This window comes from Meriones unguiculatus, chromosome 3 (assembly GCF_030254825.1).
Source record: "Meriones unguiculatus strain TT.TT164.6M chromosome 3, Bangor_MerUng_6.1, whole genome shotgun sequence".
Classification (NCBI taxonomy): Eukaryota; Metazoa; Chordata; class Mammalia; order Rodentia; family Muridae; genus Meriones; species Meriones unguiculatus.
Window position 1 is genome coordinate 179394226 of NC_083351.1, and position 23571 is coordinate 179417796.

The 23571-nt window shown below is 36.6% G+C and overlaps 1 protein-coding gene across 4 annotated transcripts in view; it reads right to left on the bottom strand.

Annotated features, from left to right (window-relative positions):
* Ecpas (Ecm29 proteasome adaptor and scaffold) overlaps positions 1-23571 on the bottom strand; it is a 116349-nt gene that overhangs the window by 32328 nt on the left and 60450 nt on the right. For all 4 annotated transcript variants that reach the window (XM_021651804.2, XM_021651803.2, XM_021651800.2 and 1 more), the window contains 14 exons: positions 22238-22323; positions 21744-21822; positions 19638-19687; positions 18595-18661; positions 18386-18508; positions 16511-16614; positions 14393-14516; positions 12286-12366; positions 11175-11397; positions 10400-10491; positions 4656-4790; positions 3072-3234; positions 2552-2724; positions 1121-1222 (listed from right to left, as the gene is read on the bottom strand). In XM_021651804.2, coding sequence (XP_021507479.1) covers positions 1121-1222; positions 2552-2724; positions 3072-3234; positions 4656-4790; positions 10400-10491; positions 11175-11397; positions 12286-12366; positions 14393-14516; positions 16511-16614; positions 18386-18508; positions 18595-18661; positions 19638-19687; positions 21744-21822; positions 22238-22323 — 1602 coding nt within the window. The remainder of the gene's footprint in view (positions 1-1120; positions 1223-2551; positions 2725-3071; positions 3235-4655; positions 4791-10399; positions 10492-11174; positions 11398-12285; positions 12367-14392; positions 14517-16510; positions 16615-18385; positions 18509-18594; positions 18662-19637; positions 19688-21743; positions 21823-22237; positions 22324-23571) is intronic.

Sequence of the window (23571 nt, forward strand, 5' to 3'; positions counted from 1 at the left end):
TGGACTCACTCTCCAACAGGGGGTGACAAAAGAATAAGAGAGTTTAGGCTTGAATTTAAATACCAGTTCTCTCACTCAGTTATCTCAATACTTACATCTTTTATCCTCAACTAAAGTCTATTTTCTTTCTGCCACCCTTCAAGTCTCAGCAGTAACTTCCCCTCAAGCAGATTATACCAAAATTCTCATACAATCAGCCCTTCTTTAGGAATCTCCTTTCATTCTTTACAAATATCTTCCTCTTCACTTACTTCTACAAATATTTATGAGATTCCACTTTTGCAATCACACTGGCAAACAACTGTATCATGGTGAACAAAGCAGTCCCTGTCTTCTGAGTATAGTTAGGTGTGATAAATGTTATAACAAAAAGGTTTCCAAGTCATTATAATTAAAGAATCTAATATAGTTTAAATGTCAGTAGAAGTTTTTCAGGAAGCATAGCAACAATCTGAGAAGGAAGTACACGACTTTCAGAAGCTTGAATAAAGAGGCTGGCATACAAACTGTGAGAAGATGTGAAGGATCATGTCTAAGGTAGGCACGGGTGAGATTAGGTCATGCTAAGACACATTACAATACGCTAGTGTTCACTAATCACAGTTCTCCCACCACACTGGGCACCAGCAACTCAAGAGCAATTAGAATACCAGCCCCCACTCTGCACAGAGACCTACTGGTTCCTTCTATTTATACCACATCATGTTGCACTCAATAACGACTCTTCCCCAGACACACAATTTATGGAGCTCTGTCTAATACAGTAACAAGCCTAAGCTAAAACTCAAAATTAGATATGTGATAAAGAACAAATGTTTAAAAAGTTTTTAATCTCAGAGCATGGGTTGGAGAGATGGTTTAGTGCTTAAAGAGTACTGACACTCTTCCAGAGAACCCAGGTTCAGTTCCTAGGATCTATACGTTAACCAAAGAGCATCTGTAACTACAATTTCCGGGGATCCAATGCTGGGTTTTGGCCTCAGTAGGCACTGCATGTAAGCGATAACAGACACACAGACAAAATAAATAAATAACCCCCACTAAAACAAAATTTAAAAATCTCATAATAAGCAAAACAACTAGAAAATGCCTTTTATTTGAATAACTAAAATATAAATACCTCCACAGAATCCATTAGACCTTGCAAAAGGAGCTTCTGGTGGGGAAAAGCCCCATCCCCAACCGGAAAGTAGCCCAACGTTTGGACTGCTCGTTCTTTCATCTGGAAGAACAGGGATTATTTTTTTTAAATTTTAAACAAATTAAAAACAGCTTTCTCACAAAACAGTATTCCCAAGATGAAATGAAAGAGAAACGGAAATCTATACTGATGCTTCTGTTTGTTACAAAAGCACCCAGTTACAGTATTATATCTATAACACTAAAAACAGAAAACTGAACCCATTAAGGATCTATACAACAAACCTAAAAAGAAAAACAAACAACTCTAACTTATCATTTCAACTGTCAAGGTTACAAATATGGTTTACAAGCCCAGGGGATCCAGGAACAAATTATCTCTACTACTTAGAAGCAAGTTTTATCTATGAAACTCTGTTCTCTGAAACAGAAATGGCAACTATGGCTATTTCACTACATCATCTTAAAGACTTAATTTTAATGCATGAGAAATCTACAGCATACTCATGGGCACATTGTAGTGTTCATCAATGGTTGAAAATGAATGGTTACTTAATGACTAGTTAAAAAGAAAACTACACAATGTGTAACTGTTTGCATTTTTAAATAGCAACTAAACCAAGGACAAAATTTAAAAAACAGTATTTAAAAAACAAAAACAAAAAAACAAAGAGATGATGCAGGCAGCCCTGATGAGACCTGATAGGTTAGGTTCAGATACAGGGGAGGAGGTCTTCCTCTTTCAGGGGACTAGAGAAAGGGCATAGAGGGAGAAGAGAAAGGGAAGGTGGCACTGGGAGGAGATAAGGGAGAGGGCTGCAGCAAGGATACAAAGTGAATAAATTGTAATTAATTAATTAATTTTAAAAATACTGTAAACTGATATTTTTCTACTCATTAAATCATTTTATTCTTCAATATCAGGGACTTTAATTACAAAAAAAGTCTTAAGAGTCTATGAAAACAATTATCTCAATTTAAAATAACCTACAACTGTTCTTTCCCACAGATTATTTACATTGCTTCAAACCAAATTGGCTCTTAGAAAAATAGAACTGCCATAAAAGTAAGTAAATGATGAAACTGAGTATTTTATTATCCAGCTTTTGCATGACAAAAATAGCTCTCCAATTAATTTTTAATTTTACTGAATGCCTGTTATGAAGCCAAATTAGAATAAAGAGTTCAAAAGATAATAGAGACCTGATCTTTTTCTACATGTCTCTCATTCAAAAGCAAATACCTTTATCAACAAGTCATCTGTATCATTAGTTAAAACCTTACTCCAGCTGCAGAGTGCATGGGTAGATGCTGAGGGATGACTATGCTCATAGTAACTTGGTTTTGTTAGTTTATGCAACCATGAAGAGACACACAGAATTCTAGAAGAGAAAGAAACAACAAGTCCTACCTTATTTGTCTCTTTACTGGAAGGGATTCTAGCGAGTAAGCTTTCTACCAGGTGCAGTTTAGTGAACCCAGATCCTTCACTGGAGATCGGGAGAGGACCATTTCTGCCAATTTCACCCAGAGCGGTACAGGCAGCAATTGCCAACAGGGGTGATGTACTGTCTAAGAATGAACCTGTAAGCACATTTAGACACAAGAGAAAGTAGCACACTATTTGTTCTTACAATTTAAACAAATGTATTAAAAAAAAATTTTTTTTTAAAGGCAGCAACAGAAAATCAAGGTCTGTAATGTCTTCTGGTTGATCACTTGAGATTTATGTCATAGTCAGACACATGGCAATAGGGTTTACTGTCCTTGAATGTTAGGTTTTTTTCACCTATAACATAAACGGTACTAGAATATAAAAGCATGCAGAAAAACAAAACACAAAACTATTTTCATTTTTACTAAACAAAAATATTAAAATGTAACATGATTCAAAGCCTGCAGCAGCCAAGCAAGCCAGCACAGACACTGACCTATAGTTTCTGTAGCACTCCGAATGATCTCCTCTTGCTCAGGCAAGAGATCACCATCTGTCTCCAGGCTGTGTGGCTCTGCCGTTCTCACTCTCTTCTTAGCCAAGTATCTCCCCACAGTGAATCCCAGGGCAAGCAAGGCTCCATGCTGTACCTCAGGGCTCTGAAGTTAATAATGCGACAGCACTGTTTCTCTCTCACACATGGAAAGATAACACTGAAATAACTATTGTTAGATAATGTCTCTGCTAAACCTAAGGCTAGAAAATCAAATCATTACCCTGGCCTCAACCGGAAGCCAGGAAATCAAACTTAGCAACAACAACAATTTCTAATAATGTTTCTAACACAGAAAGATGCTGAGAAGTTAGGCTGGGCCCTTATCGTGTCCAGAGCTAGATGCCTTAATTACCTACAACTCCCAACTTTGGGGCAGGTGACTTTTAAAATATGCTTCTGTGGTCCTTAATATGTTTTTATTTAATTTTTATTTTATGTGTATGAGGATTTGCCTGAATGTGTGCTTACGCATCATGTTCTTGCAATGCCTCCAAGAAGGAGAAGAGGATGTCTACTCCCTGGAACTGGAGTTACAGTTGTGAGGCACCAGAAGGGTGCTGGGAATTGAATGCAGGTCCTCTGGAATAGCAGCCAGTGCTCTTCACCATTGAGAACCACTCTAACCCATTATACTTTCTTCTTGTTTGTACCACTAATTATCATAATGTTCACAGACAATTTCTCCACACTTCCAACAAAATACAATGAGTAGTCCTTTTTCTAATGGCTAAAATCTCCAAATACAAGTATACCAATAAACTTTGCTTTTTTTGTAGGTACTGTGATTAAGTGGCAGTAGAAATGGGGGTGGGGAGAGCTAATAACTGACTGCCAGACAGACCAGGGATTCCCAATTAATTACCTGTTACTGTGAGCATAGTACCTAAAACAGTACTTTTCAAACACAGAATTAAAATCTACTACATGACATGACTGAATCAACACTTCTATCTCAATTATTATTTATAAAGGCTAAGGATTTATAAGTTTACTTTAAAAAAAATGGGAACCTAAAAACTGAAACTACCATCAGATACTTTGTAAAACCCTATCACCTACTAAAAAAGAATGGAGCCACGGCTGAGTGGCACATGCTAAGGCAGGAGGATCTCAAGTCTGAAGGCAGCCTGGGCTATACTCTAAGACCCAGGCTTAAAAAAACCCAACAAAATTAGGTGAGTCCATTCTTGTAAGTAAATGTCCTAATCCAAGAAGACAGGCCTGTAAGATTAAACTGTTTCTAGAACTGAGAAGAAAAAACAGGGTAAAAACAAAATGTCAAAATATTATATTTTTTTCACTGTCTTATAGGCTTGGAGAAACTGATCCTTTCTAGTAAAGCAGTTCCCAAGTTCTTGCAAAACAGTACTCAGATCTCAAATTTAATAAGTCTGTGAGTATGAAAAAAGAAAACCTGCCTCCAGGATTAATAATAGTGCCGGAGTTCAAATACAGGCTCCTGTGTTCTGTTAAAATATGAAGTTACTTTAAATAACAAAGAATGAAGAAAAACTAATAACATACATGACTGTCTTTTGTAGCCTTAATAAGTTGTTCTATCATTGCCTTTAGCTCGTTTCCGGACACAGTTGACACCACCACAGAATAAAACAAAGCCGCCAACTCTCGCATTTCTTCTTTACTGCTGCTCATCAGACTCTGAGCAAGATAGAAAAGAAATAGAGATATGACTCATACTCATCATCCTGTAGACAACATCTGACATTGAAAATTATAAAAGTAAAATGTGTGTGTGATATAGTTTAACATTCAATCTATTGGTATCTATGAAAAAAATAATTTAAGAAGCTATTGTTTAAAAAGAAAACAAAAAATAGAAAACCTTCTGCCAGGCTCCAATAAAGAGTTACAACACAAAGGTCAAATATACAGCCTTGGTTCAACTAAAGGGTTGCAAAACCTAAAAAATTTTAAAAACCCAAAAGTAATAAATGTGAGAAAGAGACTGGTGGTGGGATGGAAGGGATAATAGAGAAGGGAGAAAGATAAGAGAGAATGGGGGGATAGAGGAGAGAGCTATCAGAATGTATTATGTATGTGTATGAAACTATCAAAAAACAAGGTCAAGATATCTGAACTGAATTTAACTTGAAATCTTCCTCCCGCAGTCTAGCTCTTACAGTGCAAGCTACCAAGGGAGGGATACAATCAACAGTCCTCCTCAGCCGCGATACTGATGAGCCACAACAATGACGAGCACAGCAAGAAATCCATAAAGGTTCAATAGTGGCACTCCCCATATTAGTGCTAACCAAGAGCTAAGTAGACTCAAGACCCATTCCACAGGAGGAAAACCACACATCACACTAGAAACCTAGCCAACCACACACAACTAGTAAGGCCATAGGTTTTAGAAGAGAATCTACTATCACCATTAGCTAAACTAGGATATTTCCTTACTGTACTCTAAATTTTATTCCTATACCCAGAGATAAGTATAGAGATCAGGTCTCATCAAAAAAGCCTCCCTAGAGGTCAAAGTTTCACTATTCGCAGATGGTATGATAGTATACATGAGTGACCCCAAAAATTCAACCAGAGAACTCCTTCAGCTGATAAACACCTTCAGCAAACTGGCTGGATACAAAATTAATGCAAAAAAAATCAGAAGCCCTTCTGTATACAAAAGGGCTGAGAAAGAAATCAGGGAAATGACATCCTTCACAATTGCCACCAATAACATCAAGTACCTTGGGGTGACTTTAACCAAGCAAGTGAAAGACCTGTTTGAAAAAATTCAAGTCTCTGAAGAAAGAAGTTGAAGAAGATATCAGAAGTTGGAAAGATCTCCCGTGCTCATGGATCGATCGGTAGGATTAGCATAGTGAAAATGGCTATCCTACCAAAAGCAATCTACAAATTCAATGCAATTCCCATCAAAATACCAGTACAATTCTTTACAGACCTTGAAAGAAAAATTCTCAACTTCATATGGAGAAACAAAAAACCCAGAATTTCCAAACTGATCCTGTACAACAACAGATCATCTGGAGGTATCTCCATCCCTGATCTTAAGCTGTACTACAGAGCAATAGTAATAAAAACTGCATGGTATTGGCATAGAAGCAGAAAAGCAGATCAATGGAACCGAACAGAAGACCCAGAAATAAACCCAAACACCTATGAATACTTGATTTTCGACAAAGAAGACAAAACCATTCAATGGAAAAAAGACAGCATCTTCAACAAATGGTGCTGGTCCAACTGGTTGTCTACATGCAGAAAAATGAAAATAGATCCATATTTATCACCCTGCCCAAAACTAAAGTTCAAGTGGATCAAAGATCTCAACATAAAACCAGATACACTAAATCGGTTAGAAGAAAAAGCGGGGAAGACCTTGGAACTCGTTGGCACAGGAGACAACCTCCTGAACAGAACACCAACAGCACAGGCTCTTAGAGCAACAATTGATAAGCTTTTCATGAAACTGAAAAGCTTCTGTAAAGCAAAAGACATTGTCATCAGAATAAAACGACATCCTACAGACTGGGAAACAATCTTTACCAACCATATATCTGACAGAGGGCTGATATCCAGAATATATAAAGAACTAAAGAAATTAAAAAGCAATACATCAAGCAATCCGATTAAAAAATGGGGTGCGGAGCTAAACAGAGAATTCTCTGCAGAAGAATATAGAATGGCAGAGAAACACCTAAAGAGATGCTCAACGTCCTTAGCCATCAGGAAGACGCCAATCAAAACGACCCTGAGATTTCACCTTACACCAGTCAGAATGGCAAAGGTTAAAAACTCAAGCGACAACATATGCTGGAGAGGTTGTGGAGAATTGGGAACCCTCCTCCATTGCTGGTGGGCATGTAAACTTGTACAATCACTTTGGAAATTAATCCTGCGCTTTCTCAGACAATAAGGAATAGTGCTTCCTCAAGATCCAGCTATACTACTCCTAGGCATATATCCAAAAGATGCTCAAGTACACAAGGACATTTGCTCAACCATGTTTGTTGCAGCTTTATTCTTAATAGCCAAAACCTGGAAACAACCCAGATGTCCATCAAAGGAGGAATGGATACAGAAATTGTGGTACTTTTACACAGTGGAATACTACTCAGCAACTTAAAACAAGGAAATCATGAAATTTGCAGGCAAATGGTGGGACCTAGAAACGATCATCCTGAGTGAGGTATCCTAGAAGTAGAAAGACACACAATGGTATATACTCACTTATACAGGCTTATGAGATAGGATAAATATACTAAAATCTGTACACCTAAAGAAGATAAACAAGAAAAAGGACCCAGGGTAAGATGATCAATCTTCACTTAGAAAAACAAATGGGATGGACATTGGAAGTAGGAGAAAACAAGTAACAGGACAGAAGCCTACCATAGAGGGCCTCTGAAAGACTACCTAGCAGTGTATCAAAGCAGATGCTGAGACTCATAACTAAACCTTCAGCAGAGTGCAGGGAATCATATAATAAAAGGGGGAGTTTGTATGACCGGGAGAGGACAGGAGCTCCACAAAGACAAAATGTATCAGGGCACGGGGGACCTCTATGAGACTCCAACCAAGGACCATGTACAGATATAACCTAGAACCCCTGCTCAGATGTAGCCCGTGGTAGCTCAGTATCCAAGTGGGTTTTCCAAGTAAGGGGAATAGAAACTATTTTTGACATGAACTCAATGACTGGCTCCTTTACCCCCCCCCCCGAGGGAGGAGCAGCCTTGCTAGGCCACAGAAGAGGACACTGCAGCCAGTCCCGAAGATACCTGATAAGCTAGGGTCAGATGGAAGGGGAGGAGGACCTCCCCTAGCAGTGGGACTTGGAAAGGGGCAGGGAGGAGATGAGGGAGAGTGGGTAGGATTAGGAGGGAATGAGGGAGGGGACTACAGCTGGGATACAAAGTAAATAACCTGTGATTAATATTAAAAAAAAAAAAAAAAAGCTTCCCTCTTTAACAAATGGAGACCATTAAAGAAACTCATAACTGAACACAATGCAAACAAAATATCAAGGGATTGTGAGGAGCTCAGCCTGACTGGATATATCTGCAGCACAGATCCTGCCTCTATGACTCACATAACATTACCAACAGGGTTGAGGGGTAGGTGTGTTGTACGAGCCAAAATACTAAGACTTCCTCTCTTCAAAATGATTATATAACCAAGACCCAAACAATGACAGTATCAACAGACATGCTAACACAGCAGAGGAAAATCTTGCCAGGTCCCACCCCTAGACAAAGAACTACGGCAACCAATGATTGCTGAGGGAGAATTAGCCTCTCCCAGGGCTGAGCTCCCTGGCTGGCTATCCAATACAAGTGGCCAGCCCTGAAATCACACACACAAACAACAAAAAGGGACTCATCAGATTGTGTGTATATTTGTGTGCATACACACATATATCTATATGTACATGCACATACATATATATAATACAATAATAATAAAAGGAAAAAGGCTATCAATTTGAGAGGTGAAGAGGAACACGGGAGGGTCTAAAAGGAGAAAAAAGAAGGGGGAAAGTGATGATTAATTTTAATCAAAACTGTAAAATAAATGAAAAGAAAAACATTTTTATGAAATGAAATTATAAAATCTTAGTAGCATTTTCATCAAACGACACAAAACCTTAAAACAGATGAAATAAATAGAGTTGATTTCAAACAGATGGGCATGTTTTTTTCTGTGAAGGACCAAACAGGCTGGGCGGGAAACCCCGTCACTGTGGACTACTCTGTACCGCCGCTGTAGTTCACCAAAGCAGGCACAGGTAATACTTAAAGGGATCGACAGAGCTGTGTTCCCGCAGAATGAGAATTACACTTTATATGTCATGAAATAATGTCTTTTGTTGCCTTTTTTCAACTATTAAAAATATAGAGGCTACAGTTGCGGATCAGGAGGAAAACACCTGTCTACCATGTACGAAGTCGTGTTTTCTAAATTCAGCATAATTTTTTAAGTAAAGTGAAAAGCATTATCTTGTAGATCATAAATAGCAAAAGCCAAACCATATTTTTCTTCATAGGTCACACCATAAGAGGCCCTAGAATCAAACTCATAGTCTGTCCTCTCTTCATATCATAGAAACCTTTTACCTGCTACTAAAAAAATCAAAACTCATAAAAGCAATTTAAATTAAAAGTATTCACAAAGAATGAAAACCCTTTTTAAATGAAAAGCAGTTTCACGAGGCCAAATTTTAAAGAAAAATACAAAAGTAGTATTTCTTGACAAACTACATTCCTATTTTCACAATTAAAGATAAAAATCTATAGATTTTTTTATATAATTTAAGTTACAGTTTCCAAAAAGAACTACATTACCAAGCACAACAAAGATATAAAACTGTAGCCATATTTTTACTAAATAGACTAATCTAAAATTCAGATTTCACTTACATTTTTCTTTGCTGTACCTGATAACGTTTTGGTGCTACCATAAATGAGGAACACTCTTGCCTGAGCCAGCAGTATAACCTAGTTCTGGCCACATGAAAGGTGGGTGGGCACCATCAAAATTAGAGACACATGTGTCTTCCATACCTGGGAATTCTAAAAATATACTTCTCACTATTACATCTCTCCCATGAAATACAATAACTCATCTTTACTATGAAAAAAATTACAAATGATATTTCATTGTATGGAAAACAGTGTTACTGAGTATTATTCACTGCAGCAGGTAAGTATCCTAAATAATCAGCAGCAAGGATCCAGCATTAACCATACACTAGAGAATGAAGACGCTATTAAAATAAATAGGAGTTTTCTTCATAGTTACAAGATTTGCTATCTGCTCTACTAGCCAGTAAAAGAAATACAAAACTATGTCAACAGTGCTGTCTTTTGTATGAAATAAGAGAAAACATTTTAAATGCACTGTTTTATGTGTATATGCATAAGCAAAACAGAAGGTTTACCCCATGAAACTATTAATGTTCTTTGTATGTCAGAGGCAAGAGAAGAAAGAACACTGAGAAGATTTAAAGAGGCAGCACACAATTACAAGAAATATATACTTTTTGAAGCAGAAAAATAACTTTTTAAATGCATGATTCTTAAACTCATCCCCCAGCATCATAAAGAAAGGGTCGTGAGGGATGTTAAGCCTATACGTTTTCCAGCAAATACTTGGTATTGGGAAATTTTTAGAATTACCTAAAGGTAGTGAAGGGATAGTTAAGACTGGTAAGAAGAAAGAAACCCTTCAATTAGTTTGAAATATCTGAATTCACAGAGAAATGAACATGTGACCTAAAGACATACCTTGATCCATTCTGTTTTATCTACAAATTTGGTAGCCAATTTTTCTGGATACACTGACACAGCTTCCAATAGACAGTACATGACTGGCAAGCCTAAATAAGAATTCAGAAGTATTTTAACTTTCGTGAAAAAAAGAAATATACAGAAATCCCTAAATTTCTCTCAAATATAATGCTACTGAGCAAAGACAAATTCTCGTTTAAAACTCAAAAAATTAAATTCTAAATATGAAGTTTAATTTATCAAAAGTGTCATGCTCTTCATATCCATTTCCAAAGACAAAATATGTATCTACATTAACATTTCTTTCTGAAATGAAAAATACACCAAGGATAAGTCAGGTAGGTTTAGAAACTAAACAAAGGCTAATGTTTAGTTACAGAAGTCAAGAAGGTTGGAATAGTTTTGCTGTAAATTCTTAGCATGGTCTAAAATTTAATTTTTTATAATTTTTACTGAATTTGCTCTGATAAATTCATATATATATATGTATATTCTGATTAGTGTAACCCCACACTCTTATTACTTCTTCCTCATCCTTATTAATGCATATATACATACATAACCACCTCCTCCCTACAAGTCCCTCTATCAAATTAATGTCTTTTTATTCTATTTTGAGGCCCACAGAGTTTAACCAGGGACATCTATGTGAGCATGGATTTGGAACCTATCTATCCACTGGACCAAGATAGGCAAACACTGAAGAGAACAGTAAAATTAACTTCTTACTTAATTGCTTTGATATGTTTTCTGAGTCTGAATAACGTCTTACCTCCAACACCTGCTAAGAGCTGTTGAAGCAGGCCAATGTAGATCTGAACAGGGTTGGCTTCTCCGCTCTTATTAGAAGATGAAGCTGCTGCCTGGCTGCTTGACATTAATGTCCGTATGTACCGTCCAATGGCCGGAGCATGATCTTGCATATCAGCCAAACTCTGAGAGGTGGGCACCACCCCTGCACTATGAGCCAGGCACATGCGTAAGTACAGAACTATCTAAAACAAGAAGGGTGAGAAATACTAGCTTTTTAAAAGTCAGTGCGGGGGTATTCTTCAGGGTGACAATTCTGAGTTTTCTTCCCCACCCCCTTTCATAAAACTTTACAAAATCTTAATGGAAGCCAGAAAGCATGACTCAACGTGATAACTAAATTATCATAATTTAACAAAAGGTGTAACAAGATTTCACAAGTCCAGCTGTGTTTTTTACTGAAAGTAAAAAGCTTGGCTTGGTTTTCTTCTTCATGCTGGACTGAAGCTCTATCCTTTCAGGTACCAGCATACATTCTGCCGCAGAGCTCCACCTAGTCGTCATCTTACTCTAAGCAGATTATTATTTCACTGGTACAGATCAATCATTCAAAACATAAAACTCATATTAATGAATGTAATAAATGAGTCCCCTCAATAAATATGATCAATCCTATCTTGCCTTCTAACCTAGAATATCCTAGCAACTTCAATTGAATGTTGGCTTTAAAAGTCAAATCTAACTTGCTACAAAAGCCCAACAGTAATCACTGGTTCTGTCATTTAAAAAAACAAAAACAAAACAAACCAACCAAACAAACAAACAAAAACCCCATCCTCTTCCTGGGGGCTGGGAATTTGGGAATTCTTCTCAGCAGAAGAATACTTGCCTGTCATATCTAAGGCCCCAAGTCTGATTCCCTGTACAGGGACTGGGTGTGGGTTAGAAACCTCAGTGAGTTAACTATGAATTAAATAATTTACCAAATACTGGGCTCTGTTTTTCAAAATAAACACCCTAAAAGAACAGTGATACCATCGTATGAGTTTACCTATAAAGCAAAAAAGACCAGACATGGCTTAGGTCTGATGTTAGTTTTCACAGCCATTACAGTACAATGACAAAGTCCTTACCTCTCCAAATGCTGCTGGGTTAAAAGGAAGGACAGTGGTTCCGGTCATGTATTTGACTGGAGTCTTCATTCGATGAGAAGCCTAATAAAAATAAGCCAAAAGCAAGTTATATTTTTGAAAATTATTCTCTTACTCAACGGAAAGTAACTGTACTTCTAGCTGTATTACTATCACTGATTTACAATCACTGATTTGCATGTCTTTTTTTTTTTTTAATGTGTATGGATGTTTGCCTGAATATGTGTTTATGCATCACATTCGTGCAGTGTCTACAGAGGCCGGAGAGGGCATCATATCCCCTGGAACTGTAGTTACAGAAGGATGTGAAGCACCAGGTGGATTCTGGGAATCAAACTCAGATCCTCTGGAAGAGCAGCCAGTGCTCTTAAACCTGGGCCGTCTCTCCAGCTCCTTTCATTTGACTTTAAGTTTTCCTTTTTAAAAGATTAACTGTTTTTTTTTATATAAATATATATGCATGTTTTGGGTGTACCACATGAACACACACCTTTAGAGGGTGTTGGATCCACTGGACCAGCGTTAGGCATGATTGTGAGGCATCATGTTGACACTGGGAACCAAACCCAGGTCCTCTGCAAGACAGCAAAGGCTCTTGACTACTAAGCCTTCTCTCTATATATCTTTAGAGATTTATTTATATCGTTTTAAATTAGATGAACACTCGTGACTGGGTATGGGTATGTGTCTGTGAGTACAGGTGCCCACAGAGGACAAATGCATTGGATCCTCGGGAGCTGTGTAGCTGTACACAGGTCCTGGAAATCAAATTCAGATCTACCACAAGAGCAGTAGAAGCTCCGAACCACTTAGCTACCTTTCCAGCCCATCCATTTGTCTTTCCTAAATATTTGTCTGCTACATATGTTCCTCTTACCCAGAATGATAGGTGTTCTCTAACATATCAAAATAACACCAATGTAAAAAGTGGGACAGACAGCGGAAGCGGTGGCGCACGGCTGTAATACCACTATTCATGGAGGCAGAAGCAGGTGGATCTCTGTGAGTTTGATCTCTGTGAGCCTGGTCTACAAAACAAGTCCAGGACAGCCAAGGCTACAGAGAAACCCTGTCTCAAAATAAATAAATATACAAATGTTGGTATAATGTTCTTTTGAAATGTATACACCTTAACCTAGTTCAATCAAATCCTGATTTCTCCCCCCAACTCTCTGGTTTCAATCCGGAGATTGCATTGTGATACTTATTCTAAGCATCCTGTCTTAACTGTATGTAAACAGGCCAAAATAAAGCAGCTAGACACAATGTTGTGCAAAGGGAAGAGCCAGAGGGCAGGAAATGAGTGGGAGGAGAAGGGGCAGGAGAAGAACAAGGAGAAAGGAACTACCTGGAGATGGACTGGACCAAAGATTTCACAAAAAGCAAGTATAATGTGGGAAATCTAAATGTTAGGAAACTATGAGGGCTTGGAGGTTTAGGATGGAGTAACTATTGCCCAGCATTGTGTTCTAGGTTAACTAAATAAACCCAGTCTCTGTGTGGTGATTTGGTTATACAGCTATTTAGGATTAACAGCAGCATTACTAAAAGATAATCATTAGTAAATATTAATTTTCACCTACAACAAACAAATAAATAAATAAAGTGGGGCAGTCAGTAATGAGGATTAATGCTGCCAAAGCTCTGATTCAGCTGCAAAAACACTGTGCAAAGCAGAGATTTACAAAAGAGTATGGAATAATACTAGTTAAGTAGTCCTGAACTGCTCTCCAAAGCATTGTCAAATTTATGACACTTGGTATGCCTTAAGGAGGGATAAAACTAGCAAAACAACAAACATATATTTGAATGTTTTTAAAGATGTGTTTTTAACTATCTCATGTCAAAATTTTTTCAACATACTCAAAATACTGACATTAAAGGAATTACAAATATTCATATTTTAAAAAAAATCAACTGTATATGAGAATTATGTGTCCCTTATTTTGTAGTTCCCTCTTACCATAAATGCTATGAGTAGTAGGAACTTTACTATTTAATTATTGCATTTTTACTTTTAGAATGTTAATTTTTATTTTCAACATCTATCAAATGTTTCAAACAAATTACCTACAATTAAAATCCCTACCTTTTCTTGAATGTAATGTACCATTTCTGGAAAAGATGGCATTTGCTTGGAAGCGCTTTCCTTTTTGTTTCTACCAGGAAGACATCGTAATACACGCTGTGCTTCACCATGGACTTCTTCTCGTCTTTTATATAAATAAGAATTAAAAAAACAAACCTTACCAACTGGAGAGTCATCATTTGGGGGATGAAAACATACATTTTATTTGGCAGCTAGGGTTCTGCCAAAATGCCTTGAATATATTTTTAGCTATATAAGCAATAAATAAAAAGTAATATAAGAAATCACAGCCTTTTGTTAATTTAATAAGATCTGCAGAGTCACTTGGCTTGCATCTTTAAAAAGACAATTTTAATTACTATAACTCATGTAAATATGAGCATGTTTACTCTTTTTAAAACTAAATCACAATCAAATATAACACACATATAAACTCTCAGTGGTATGTCCTGTGTTCATATACCCACCTCAATTCTGACACCTCTTGGTAGGTTGTCTACAATTCTAAAAAAACTGGTAAATGAATCGCATTAATACACAAACTATAACAACGTATTTCAGGACACCTAGAAAATGAGCTCACAGTTTTGCTTCTCTATCATAAAAGTCTTTTGAGAACTCAACTGCCTCTGGACTGGTCCTGAATTTCTAACAGTACCTTATGAAGAGCAGACCTGAAGGAATGAACAGGCTAAGCCTCACACTGCCAGGAGTTCTCACCTGAACAAAACAATTTTTATTAAGCTAAAACGGGAAAATACGGGGCTGGAGAGATGGCTCAGTGGTTAAGAGCACTGTCTGCTCTTCCAGAGGTCCTGAGTTCAATTCTCAGCAAGCACATGGTGGCTCACAGCCATCTATAACGGGATCTGATGCTCTCTCCTGTCATGAAGGCATACATGCAGATAGAGTGCTCATGTGTATAAATAAATAAATCTTTAAAAAAGGGGGGGGGAATACTGTTTTGGGTTTTGTTTTGTGGTATAAATAAAAATACTGGTTAGGGTTGGTGGTCTACATTTCTAGATTAAAATCTTGTTCTAACATTAAATGCTACCTTAGCTCACAGATCCTAAGCAATCTGGCATGTAGTTGGAAAACTTAAAGGTAGAAAAATGGAAGAAAAAAAAAAAGATTTAACAATACAAAACCAGTGGAGCCAAACTGAAATGCAAATAAGGGGAAAATCAAAATCAAAAATTAAAATTCAGGACCTATAGAAACAAACAAAAAATCATAGCAAAATGTATACAATCCCCACTGAAGGGGGATAGCAAAGGCATATACAGCCATACCAGCTAAAATTTGCAGTTATCAAGGAAGCTCCCATATTTTGTGTAAACAGACTAAAGATTTTATGGAAAGGATATGTAAGTGATAAAAGAAAGCTTAAATTTAGAGCTTCATCATAAACGTGACTTTAAAATATGATGTTATTTTAAAAAACCATTAGATACAATAACCACATATTATGACAGATATTAACAGTACTTCACACATGTTAAGATGTCACTGACTATAAATCAGATAACAGGCTTGATAAGAGTTGTTTTAATATACACACATATTTTACTATATATATGGCTTAAGTTCACTTGATGAGAAAAGATACCTCATTAGTGCAGTGGGTAGCACATTAGCCTCATTTAAAGACACATTAGAATTACAGTAATATAATTCACATATATATGTATATATGCATTTTTAAATCTCAGCATATTAGACAAAATTATTCCATCAACAAAAAGAAATTAAAATATGTAGATTAAGCAATCAATGACTCCTTTTTCCTACAGAGGACTGCTAAATATAATTATATATCTAAATATAACTATATTACTTATACAATTATAAGGTTTGCTTTATTTACATTTGACTATTTCATAAGAATTTTTCTATCTATATCATCTCTAGGTCATACACTATAGATATACATGTAAGTCAATATATAAATATATAGCTACATGAATACAGGTCATCTGAAAGGGTATACATTGAATTCCTTACTAAGTTACTTCTAAATTTCATAAGCAACTTTGCAACGAACAAGAATTTTAGTAATTTTAAAACACACTTAGAAATTAACCCAAACTCAAGTTGCCACCTTTTTAAACTTACGGGTCTCCTGCAGCTAGGAGGAGCAAATATCTGGAAGGTATATGATCTGAAGGAAACACTGTGCTGGCAAACTTCACCGCAACTTGCCGAACTTGAACTTCAGGCTAGTGAACACAAAAATAACAGATATCCACCCAACCCCCAAACAATTCAATTATCAAACATTTCAATCCAATCTTAAGTCAATTTAATTGTACATAATTCAAATTTCCCATATCACTAAATGTATTCATTAACCAATAAAAATCAAGATGAATCATTCATAAAGGGTGCCCATGGGCGGTAGGGGGCGGGGGGGAGGTAGGAAACGCTGGCTATGAAACCCAGGGCCTACACCTGTTACATACAAGCTCTACATTGACCTATACACCACTAGTCCTGTTCACGAGCTCGACGCTGCTTGGAAGTCTTTCACATTACCTAATGAGCACTTATGACACACAAGGACCCTGCAAATAAACCAAAGACCCACAGAGAACCTGGCTAGAAGCAGTCTCTCTGCACACACACCTCTCCAGTCCAAACTTGGATGGTCACCGTGACATTTTCAACACTATCTTTGTCTCCCCAACTTTCAAACTCTTGGTCATACAAGTAAAATTCAGAGTTTTTCAAGGCACAGAATCTGACCTTACTTTTTATAATTTTAAAATAAAATTTCCTCTTTTCTTTCTCAGATTTGTTCTTGACATCAGAGCAGAAATTCAACTATGCAAATATATTTACTTAATTCAGATTAATAATTTATAAAAATGGCCAGTTTTGGAATTTACTGATGCTAAAGGCTTACTTTTATGTACCTTTTACTAACGTATTCCTCTAGCCAAATCCTAAGTGAAATATGCAAGAAATTAATAAATACATGCCTTATTCTTCTGGAATTCATGCTACTTATATTCCCTGTGCTACAGAAGAAAAAAATGATACTAAAGACTGGTTTAAATTATTCGATTTAAGCTAAGGTTTGTTTCTATGGGCTGGGAGTGGTGGTACATGCCTGTAATCCAAGCACTCGGGGAGCTCTGTGAGTGTTCGAGTCTAATGAGCTTCCAGATAGCTTTTGCCTATGATATAAGACCATGAACTACATAAACAAGACCCCAGAAGCATTTGACTCTATACACAACAAGCTTCTGAAGATATATAATGGTACAATTTGCTCTTCATATTTCAGTAGACACCAGATGCCTTTCTGATCCTCTAAGAGACTGCATTATGAGTATCACTGTGCATACTTCAAAAGCACATTTTCATTGTGAAGAATTAAAAGTGATCATAAGCCATAAATGTAAAGCAGTAAATCTACCTCTTAATAATCAATAGAAAAAAAGCAATTCAAATTTTCTTCTAAAAAGTATACAATATGCCTTGCATAGTGGCACATGTCTATAATCCCAGCACTCAGGGAGGCAAAGGCAGGTGGATCTCTGTGAGTTTGAGGCCAGCCTGGTCTACAAAGCCAGTCCAGGACAGCCAAGGCTACACAGAGAAACCCTGTCTCAAAAACAAAAACAAAAACTAGGTGATCTCACAGAAAATGAAAATAGAACTTTAACAGTTACTAGATACAGATAAAGAAGAGGAAGGGAAAGATCAGGAAAGGTGGGTCTACAGGGAACAAATGAGTTAGAGACAAAAAAATAAGTTCTGGTGTCCCAGTGTATAAAAGAGTGACTACAGAAGCCAAAGCTTTGCATATTAAAAAATAAATGCAGGAAAGAGATTTTTTAATTTATTCTGGTTTGAACAGAATTTAGTTGTACACACTTATTAAAAAATGATATTCATTAAATACGTACAATTTATACTTATCAACAAATAATTTAAAGTAAAATGTATATAGTAGCCATTGTCATTCACATGAGTTGGGCCTACCTTTATTAAATATGAAGCTACAAGCGCCTCCATTAAAGTTCTCTGTGCTCCTTCCAAGGTACTATAAGCTCCAACCATCATAGATAATGCTTCCTGAATAGCAAGTCGAGTCTCAGGCTCTTCCTATAAAGAAGTAGAAATGGTTTTTCCCTCCCTGCTGACTTCCAGAAAAAGCATCCAGCAGTGTAATTAACAGTATGTTTCCCTACCTTACACAGAGCTTCAAAAAGCTGTTGCACAAGAGCTATATCCTTGGTGAACAAATGGGGCATTCGACTGTAAGAGAAAGTAAGAATATCATTATCCTAAAGTTCCATGGGATAAAAAGGGGAGAAAAAGGAACTATATACTAACATTCCGCAACTCACACTTTCATAACACTGAATACAATGCCAGTTATCGTTAGCTTATTTTCTCCAGGAGGCAAATATTGTTTAAAGTGATTATTTTGCAATTATATATATAAATAATCCTTCATTAACATATTTTCAGGTATTCCTTCTACAATATTCCATGCACTCAGTTAACATTCCTGATTTTAACATAAAGGAAAGAGATACAGAATTGCAATTTAAGTGAAACTCTATTATAGTAAGAGGCTTTGCTACTTCATGCTAATAAACAAGAGGACAGTGTTTGTGACAGCCCTGTGCTGTAAGCTGACCTAGGGTCACTTTCTCCTGAACCCTGAAGCTTCTTACCCTTCACATCAGAGAAAAGTAATATATGTTTGGAGCCAAAGCAACACATGGTACCACAGAAAACATTTCATTTCTTTTTTTATCCTTCCAGTTTGAAGTGAAAGATGACGACACCAGAAGGAATTGAAATGAGGAAATCTTATTGAGCAGAGGGAACAGATGTATCTTTGAAAATAAGATTAATTCATGTTCCTAAGTAATATCAAATGAGATGGTAAGGCTTAGTGATAAGAAGCAACAAGAACACTTCCTACTGTGCAATCCATTATGGAACCATAATGATAACCTGTTCTGACAATTAAGTTTAAAACCTAACTTCAAGACTTAATTTAAGACAGTAATTTATTTTCAAATATAAACTTAAATGATTCATATCTTTTCTAAAAAGAAGTCATTTCTAAATTAATCAGTTACCATAAAATACATTTTCTCTCAGAATCATAGCAAATTATTCTCCATCCATTATTAATAGCAGATAAATTTTTCTCATTTTCAACAGATATCTCTCACAGAAAAAAAAAATCGGAAAAGAAAGAAAAAAATTTACTCACCTGGAAAGTTTTCCAACAGCTGAATACGCCATTGACAGTAGCTTAGGGTCCTTAAAATAATAAACAAACAAACAAACAAACAAATAAATAATCAGGCAAGAAATAGAATAAGCAGCAAGCCCTTTTGCCACAATAACCTGCATTGTTTTACTTCACTCACACTGTCTTACTGTTGTAATAATGCCATCAAAACAATAAAAATGTCCAAACCCAGAACAAAAGAGAATACAAACAAAACCTTGCATCCTTACCCTCAAAATAGAGTGGTCATAAATGAAAATTTTTTCTCTTATCTGGCACTACTTTCATAGTATTTTCAATACCATGATCCTGCCAATAGCAAATTACTTTTTAATATACTTGGACTTACTGGGAAATTTACGCCTGCTCTGACAAACTACAACCTTCCCTTCCCAATAAAACTGTTTTAGCACACCTATAATTTTCTAAACACATGTAATAAAATAAACTGCTTCTTTTCATTTCTTATACTGTAACAAATTAATCAGGTCAGGGTCATGTGGAAATTAGTGGGCTCCATCCATGATAGAGATAGAGCTTTACTGTTTCATGAAGACTGAGTCAACATTACTCAGAACACAGTAAACGTTCTGTCCGATAAATTATGTTCATTTATCCTAGAGTTCAGCTTCCAACATCTGCAGATCCACTCTACTGAAACGCCTGTTGGGAACGTACGTTGGGAAGTAAGATCAGGTTCTGTGTTCTTCTGGACTGGGCAGGCATGTCCAGCTTGCTAACACTGCAATATGATGCACCGCAACCATGCAACTGAGTTACAAGAACAGGGAGGAAGGGGAGACAGCAAGGAAGGAGGTAAGGAGGAGGGGAAGGACGGATCTCACAGACAGACACACACACACACACACACACACACACACACACACACACACTGTTTTAAGTAAATTTATGATTTTGGGTTGCCCTACATTCATACCCATCATAGGCCACAGACTGGACCCACATAAAACCTATTTTGAAATATACAGCTTCTCTCCCTAAGTCCCAAAACATTTTTATTCCTACCAACCATTGTGAAGCATCTGATTATTTTATAATCTATGCTATAAAATAATGCTAAAATGTATTTGCCCTTAAAAGAAAAAAAAAAAGGCTTTAACCCCAGCACTCAGGAGGCAGAGTCAGGCAGATCTCTGTGAGATCAAGGTCAGCCTGGTCTACAGAAGGAGCTCTAGCAGAGCCAGGATTACACAGGGAAACTGTTCTCGAAAAACAAAATGAATAAACAAAAAGATTATACTTTAACAACCAGGCAAGCATTATTTAACAGAAAAAAAAAAGCTAGATTCCAAAGTGTACAACAAATCAATAGGTTTCACCTGCAATATCTAACTAAAGTGTCCTTAATTTGTTTAATTTTCAGAATAATGTAATAAAGTAAAGTGTGTCTTTCTGACAAACAAGAGTACAAATAACTTGAGTAGCTCAAAGAACAGACAGAGGATGCAAAGTCAATTCTAACTTTAGATATTGATCTCCCTATATGGCAAAGATGGACCTGTGTTTAACTAACCCTGAGAAATTCAATGCTAGCTAGACTTAATACTTTACCTATCTGTTTAGCATATTCTCAAGAAATATAACGAGACAGTAAGAAAAAATGTAACAAAGAAAAGCAGAAATTGAATGTGATAATCCAAGAAGTCTTCGTTAACACTTACTTTACAGAACCAAAAATTTGCTGAATGTACGTATATTTTGATAAAATTGTACATTAGTAAAAATCTGAGCCCTTTTAGAAATTAACACTATTTCTCAGTACAAGTTAACCCCAAACAGTCCCATATAGAAATAAAACATAAAATTAATTTAATTTCAATTTTACATAGAACATACAAGTATTACAAAATGCATTTGCTTTCACACCTAGCTTAAAGAAGTCATGACATCTTTAAAGATACTATCAGTTTTAACAATCACTTCTTAAAAAGGCAAAAAAAAATGGCAATCGTGTATGAAATTGTCACCAACTCAAGAAACAAAGGTCAATGCCAAACACTATATCAATAGGTGGGCCACACTAAATACTTTATGAAATGGTAAAACTTAAGACAAGTCACTTACCTCTTTATATTCATTTATTAGCTTAGTGAGACCATTCAAAAGCATAGGACCTAGTGGTTTAATCTTGATTTCTGGACAGCTTAAAAAAAAAAAAAAAAGTCAAGATATCCTTTCAGATGATCACTTTAAGAATTAGTAACATATGAAGTTAAACAATAGATAAAAACCGAATCTTTCTAGAGATTAGAAAAATGACTCAACAGTTGTACTTCTCTGTCAGAGAACGCAAGTATTGTTCTCAGCACCTACATGGCAATTCACAAACTTCATGGCTCCAGCTCCAAAGAGTCTGGACGCTGCAGAAATACCACACATATGCACATGCCCACACAGACATACAATTTTAAAACAATACAAATAAATCTAAAAGAATGGAGTCTCTCGAAGATAAACAAACATAATTGCTTCTTAGGGAAAATAAAAGAATACCTAAAACTTGGTAACACTAAAAAATGAGTAGTTACTTAGTTGAAAAAAAATAAAGTAAAACTTACGTTACACAAATGTGATGTACAAATTGCAAGGACAATGTTCTTAACTTTGAATTTGTATTTGTACCAAAAAGCCCATCATACACCACCTATGTAAAATGAAAAAAGTCAAAGACACCGATTAACAACTAACAAGCTGGCATGTTCAAAACAGCAGTCATGACTCCATAGCAGGCTTCTGTACTATCCCATGTTCCTCAACACTAATGCAAAACATTAGATGACCAGTTTTAAAAGCTACAACATTATTTGTACATGCAATAATGATAGTGACTTAGGAATTTATCAAGTCTTTTCAGTTTCAGAATACATACTCAGCTAGGATTATTTGGAGAATATACCTTCATTTACTACTACCAAAAGAAAATCAAGCCAGGGCTGATAGTCATATGTTCAGAGACAGAAAAGTACATAATTGAAGGTCAAAGGACAAGTCGCTAGAAGTCATTTTACCATGTGGGTTCCAGGGATCAAACTCAGGTTGACAGCAAGCACCTTTACCTGATGGGCAATGTTATTGGCCCAATGTTTTTGTTTTATATTGTTTTATTTTAAACAAATTTTAATAACACCTTCCTCATAACAATATTGAGAAGACTAAAATAATGGGTGAAGTTTAGAATAGAGGCTGGTACTCTTTGTTATGTTCTCAGTAAATGGCGAATGGTTAGTTTTTTTGCCTGCCTTGTTCCATCTCTCAACATCCTTTTTCCTCACATCTTGTATGCCAACAAAAGCCTGTAGCTCTGTAAATACAGTTTTCCTGGCTAGTCTCTCATGCTGCGATTCTGCCCAGCAGATCCCTTTTCCCTGTAAGCCTGGTAGGCACCTCTACACGCTGTTCCTCACTAAAGCACGCCACTGCATCTCAAGTGGTCCAGATCCCACCTCTTTCCACTGAGCACATTCTCCCCTGTGCTTCACTGGTTAGTGGGCAGTGGCATCTACTGCAGCACCTCTCCAATACATGGCTCGGTGTTTATGTGTCCATTTCATCCTGCTAACTGATAAAGGCTTCATTTCCCAAATCTGGTATGCAGTAGCCATAACAGCACAGCCACATTCACTGGAAGCAGCCAGAGTCATGAAGCCAACACAGTTGCTTGACAGTTGGCAAGGCTGAGCTGCTTGCTATAATCACAGTCCTTTCTGTAAACGGCACAGCCATATCCACTAGAAATGTCGAGAATCATGAAGCCAGCACAGTTGCTTGACTCAGTACCAGCAAAGCTGAGCAGATTGCTACAATCACTGTCCTTCTATCTGTAACTTTTGGGTTTTGGTCTCTGTGTGTTGCATTATTGGGGACTTTTCCCATTATGATTCAATTTATGTCT